This window comes from Lipotes vexillifer, unplaced genomic scaffold, assembly GCF_000442215.2.
Source record: "Lipotes vexillifer unplaced genomic scaffold, Lipotes_vexillifer_v1.1 scaffold412, whole genome shotgun sequence".
NCBI lineage: Eukaryota > Metazoa > Chordata > Mammalia > Artiodactyla > Lipotidae > Lipotes > Lipotes vexillifer.
Window position 1 is genome coordinate 1,248,477 of NW_006798464.1, and position 5,066 is coordinate 1,253,542.

General features: G+C 54.8%; 1 protein-coding gene across 1 annotated transcript in view; it reads left to right on the plus strand.

Moving 5' to 3' along the window:
• Nucleotides 1-413: 413 nt before the first annotated feature.
• Nucleotides 414-5,066, plus strand: part of ZNF710 (zinc finger protein 710) — a 9,433-nt gene continuing 4,780 nt past the window's right edge. The window contains exons 1-2 of the mRNA XM_007470530.1: nucleotides 414-1,892; nucleotides 4,655-4,846. Coding sequence (XP_007470592.1) covers nucleotides 432-1,892; nucleotides 4,655-4,846 — 1,653 coding nt within the window. The 5' untranslated portion in view covers nucleotides 414-431. The remainder of the gene's footprint in view (nucleotides 1,893-4,654; nucleotides 4,847-5,066) is intronic.

Genomic DNA, 5,066 nt, shown 5'->3' on the forward strand with positions numbered 1-5,066 from the left:
TAAAATAGCAGAATCTTTATTTTTTGCAATTTTGGATCCGATTTTTTTTTTTTTTTTTTTTTGGAACTCCTGAAGGACATGCAGAACATAGTTTGAGAACCACTGAGGAAATCCAACCACGCTGTATCAGAGATGGGAAGACTGAGGTCAGCAAGGGGGCAGGGCTTACCCAGGATCCCACGGGGAGATGGAGGACATGGTGATGATCAGATACACAGAGGGTTATCATTGCTCCCCGTAATTACAAGTGTGCCCTGTTCCCAAGGCAGGAATAGAAAGGCGTCAGGGACAGACACGCCCAAAACTGGCCGAGCCCTTGCTGAGTGTGTCTGTCTGTTGTCTGTCTGTTGTCTGTCTGCGCGACATTGAGCGGCAGTGCTAACGTTCCCTTCTCCTCCTGCAGCGATGCCCTCCTAGCCAGCCGCCACGGGATGGAGGGCTTCATGGACTCAGGGACACAGACGGATGCCGTGGTGGTGCTCTCCTTGGCTCAGGCCGCCGTGCTGGGCCTGGTCTCAGAAAATGAGCTCTTTGGAGCCACCATAAGCGCCGAAGCCTTCTACCCGGACCTGGGGCCGGAGCTGTCCGGGTCAGCCATGGGGGAGCCCCGGGCCCCGGGCCCCGATGTCTACCAGCTGGCCTGCAACGGGCGGGCCCTGGAGGAGCCGGCAGAGGAGGAGGTGCTGGAGGTGGAGGCAGCCTTCGAGAAGCACACCCGGCGGAAGACACGGCCGCCCGTGCGGCTGGTGCCCAAGGTCAAGTTTGAGAAGGTGGAAGAGGAAGAGGATCAGGAGGTCTACGAGGTGTCCGTGCCCGGCGACGACAAGGATGCGGGCCCAGCGGAGGCCCCCACCGAGGTGGCCAGTGGCGGCTGCGAGGCCCTGGTGCAGAGCAGCGCTGTCAAGATGATCGACCTCAGCGTCTTCAGCCGCAAGCCCCGGACACTGCGGCACCTGCCCCGAACCCCGCGGCCAGAGCTGGACATAGCCCCCTTCGACCCCCACTTCCCCGACCCGGCCCGGGACGGCTTTCCCGAGCCCAGCATGGCGCTGCCCGGGCCGGAGGCGCTGCCCACAGAGTGTGGCTTCGAGCCGCCACACCTGGCCCCCCTGAGCGACCCTGAGGCCCCCACCATGGAGTCCCCGGAGCCCGTGAAGCCGGAACAGGGCTTCATGTGGCAGGAGGCAGGCGAGTTTGAGGCCGACGCAGCCGGCTCGACGGTGGAACGCCACAAGAAGGCCCAGCTGGACCGGCTGGACATCAACGTGCAGATCGACGACTCATACCTGGTGGAGGCAGGCGACCGTCAGAAGCGCTGGCAGTGCCGCATGTGCGAGAAGTCCTACACATCCAAGTACAACCTGGTGACGCACATCCTGGGCCACAATGGCATCAAACCTCACTCATGCCCGCACTGCAGCAAGCTCTTCAAGCAGCCCAGCCACTTGCAGACACACCTGCTGACGCACCAGGGCACCCGGCCGCACAAGTGCCAGGTGTGCCAGAAGGCCTTCACGCAGACCAGCCACCTCAAGCGCCACATGCTGCTGCACTCGGAGGTCAAGCCCTATAGCTGCCACTTCTGCGGCCGCGGCTTCGCCTACCCCAGCGAGCTCAAGGCCCATGAGGTGAAGCACGAGAGCGGCCGCTGCCACGTCTGCGTCGAGTGCGGCCTGGACTTCTCCACCCTGACCCAGCTCAAGCGCCACCTGGCCTCGCATCAGGGCCCCACCCTCTACCAGTGCCTCGAGTGTGACAAGTCCTTCCACTACCGCAGTCAGCTGCAGAACCACATGCTCAAGCACCAGAACGTGCGGCCCTTCGTGTGCACCGAGTGCGGCATGGAGTTCAGCCAGATCCACCACCTCAAGCAACACTCGCTCACCCACAAGGTAAGGACTCCACAGGCCTCCCCCAGCGAGGCCCCGGCCCCTGGGGTTTCCCCCCGCCTCCCCCCGGGGGCTTGGCCCCAGGCCTGAGGCTCTGCCCTCTCCTCCTGCCATGCTTTCATCCAGTGCTTCCCGAAGCACCGCCTGAGATCTTTTAGGTGGTGAACATCTCTCATTTTTATAGTTATATTTTTTTGATGAGTGTTAGAAAAAAATGTAATTGAAATTAGTTTTTTTAAATAGTAAAACTTGACTCATTTTAAAACTTTTTACCTGAAATGTTTGAGGAATCCCTGCAGGACCCAAGGAGCACAGTTGGAGAATCGCTGATTCTCTATCTCGTGGCTGGGAGGACCGAGGCCGGAGAGAGGCCAGGGTGCCACGGGGAGGTGGATGAGATAGATGGTCAGAAGCTCAGAGGGCTTCCTTTGCTCCCTGTAATTACACGAGTCTATCAAAAGCTGTGTGCCTTCCCTTTAGGAAAATGCTAAATATATTTCATTTTAAAAGGGAATAGATGTGGGCTTCCCTGGTGGCGCAATGGTTGAGAGTCCGCCTGCCGATGCAGGGGACACGAGTTCGTGCCCCAGTCCGGTAAGATCCCACATGCCACGAAGCAGCTGGGCCCGTGAGCCATGGCCACTGAGCCTGCGGGTCTGGAGCCTGTGCTCCACAACGGGAGAGGCCACAGCAGTGAGAAGCCTGCGTACCGCAAAAAAAAAAAAAAAAAAGGGAATATATGTAAGGAAAAATATTTGCTATGGAAAAGTACAATTGGTTCTAGAATATGACAAAATGAAGCAAAGTGGCTTGTGGGGACAGAAGGTGGAGCAACACTGTCCTTTTCCACTGTGTCCCTAGACATAAACTTGACCAGTTCTCCCCTACCTTCCTCTTCCTTCAGTCCACTGGCCACCCTGCCTTTCAGCCAATGTCACCTCCTTTGAGAGGCTCTTACATCCAGAAGGGGAATGAGGCCTCTCAGGTCCCACAGTCCCACTCTGGCACTTGTCCTGACCCATGGTTTCCACCCCAAATCCAGCCAACTTCACTCTTTGAAGCTGAACATGCCTAGAGCTGCCACTCTCCATAATTGCGGCCTTAGAGACACTCCTGGTCAAACTCATGTCCTTATCTCTCACAGTGGACACTACAGTGAGTAGGGAAGAAACAGCCTGCCAGGCCGAGAATCCAGCCTTTCCCAGCCCTGGGAACTCTTTCTGCTGGAGCAGAGGTGATTCTTAGGTTTCATTGCAGGTGCTCCTCATTCAATTGGTGTAGCTACCTAGAGTGTAATGTTAAGAAGGATTCTGAAGCTGAATCTGGGCTCAGCTGTAAAACCGGATGATTGATTCTTTCTGCCTGCGGGGAGTTGGGGGTTGCAGGGGCGTGAGGGTGGGGAGAATGCAAAGTGATAAGTACACGTGCTATATATTTTCCATCTTTCTCCTCTACTAGGAGACTTAAAAATCCCCACAAGTCCACAAAGTGTTAAAAGAGAAATAATACTGTGAAGAAAAGGCGAAAGCAAAAATCAAAGGCTGATAAAATTGAAAACATTCCCATTATCAGCCTCAGTTTACACATGCGCACACCATCCCAAAGGGCAGGGCCCCTTCATGGTCATACACGTCATCTTCGCTCTCAAGCAAGCATACAAGACAGGAGACACAGCCTGTCTGCTGAGAGAAATAGACACGGGAACTGTTAAATTATAACATGAAACTTTGTACCAAACAAGCAGTTGGGACAGCAGCTGTGACCACAGAAATGTGTCTGTGCCACTGGAGTTCTACTAAATTACTGGGGTTCTAGGAACTTTTGTCCTCACTTTCCTACCCAGACAATACATTGTGCTTCCTGTGCACACAGCACCCTGTCCTGCTCTGGGGGTCACCTCCAGACCATGGAAAAGCATGTTGACCATCCAAACCAGAGGGTTTTCCCTTGGAATCTTTGTCTCCTGGGGTTGTGTTCCAAAGTCCATCAGTGATAAGAATCACCTGCGGAACCTGTTGGGATTAAAAATTCGTGGGAATTTGAATCTCCAGGGAGGGGCCTGAGAGGCTTTATGTTCAACAAGAGCTACGGGTTGTTCTTATCACAAGAGAAGCTTAGAATACACTCTCAGGGGTCGTGGATGGGCTCTGAGGTTTGAGAACTCTTTAAATTCTACACAGACCTGAATCTTTTTTCATTTTTCCTGGGGTGCTCATACCTTTAATCATACTCTCAAAGGGGTTTGTGAAGCAAAAAACCACTGAGAGACAGCACTGAGGTGAAAAATATATACATGCATCTTGGTCTCAGGAAGCCATCCAGGCCCCCAGGCTAAGGCTGTGTCTTCTTGGCCACAGGCCTCTGGTGCCTGATGTGATGCTGGCTTATAGCAGGTGCCTGGTATATGGTTGATGAATTAATGAATGAATTAACGTGCAAACGAACACGCTTGCCTCGGTACCCTGGTACAGACCTACAAATCCACCTGCCCTCTTGGGCAGGAGACAGCAGGTGTATGGGTCAGAACAATAAGACTCAGCCGATCTCTCCCTATCACTGGAATGCTTTCCAGAGTAAAGGGTTCTTCCCCAACATCCTGCAGGGCATTTCAAACAAGTGGCCCCTGTTTGGAACATCCCCAGGAAGTCATTTCCCAGAAGCTCTGACCCTGTGGTACACGCACACACACACACACACACACACGCACGCACTTCCAGAGCCTGTGTCCATTGTGTGGCCCTGACCATCGCTCCCACCCCGCACAGGGTGTGAAGGAGTTCAAGTGCGAGGTGTGTGGCCGGGAGTTCACCCTGCAGGCAAACATGAAGCGGCACATGCTGATCCATACGAGCGTTCGGCCCTACCAGTGCCACATCTGCTTCAAGACCTTCGTGCAGAAGCAGACCCTCAAGACCCACATGATTGTACACTCGCCCGTGAAGCCATTCAAATGCAAGGTACCAGGCCTTTGGGCCCCGAGGTGGGACTTCCTCACGAGTGGCCTCAGCATGACGGCAGCAGCCGGGACCCGGTGTGGGCAAGGGAGCCCTGGTTGGGTGAAACTGCCTGGGCTCTGGGGGTTGGGGTGGGCGGTGAGGGTTCAGGTCCTACAAGCTACTGAGGTTGTTTTTTGAGAATTGGAGGAGGGGGTGAAGGTCACGGTACAGCTGCAGGGGA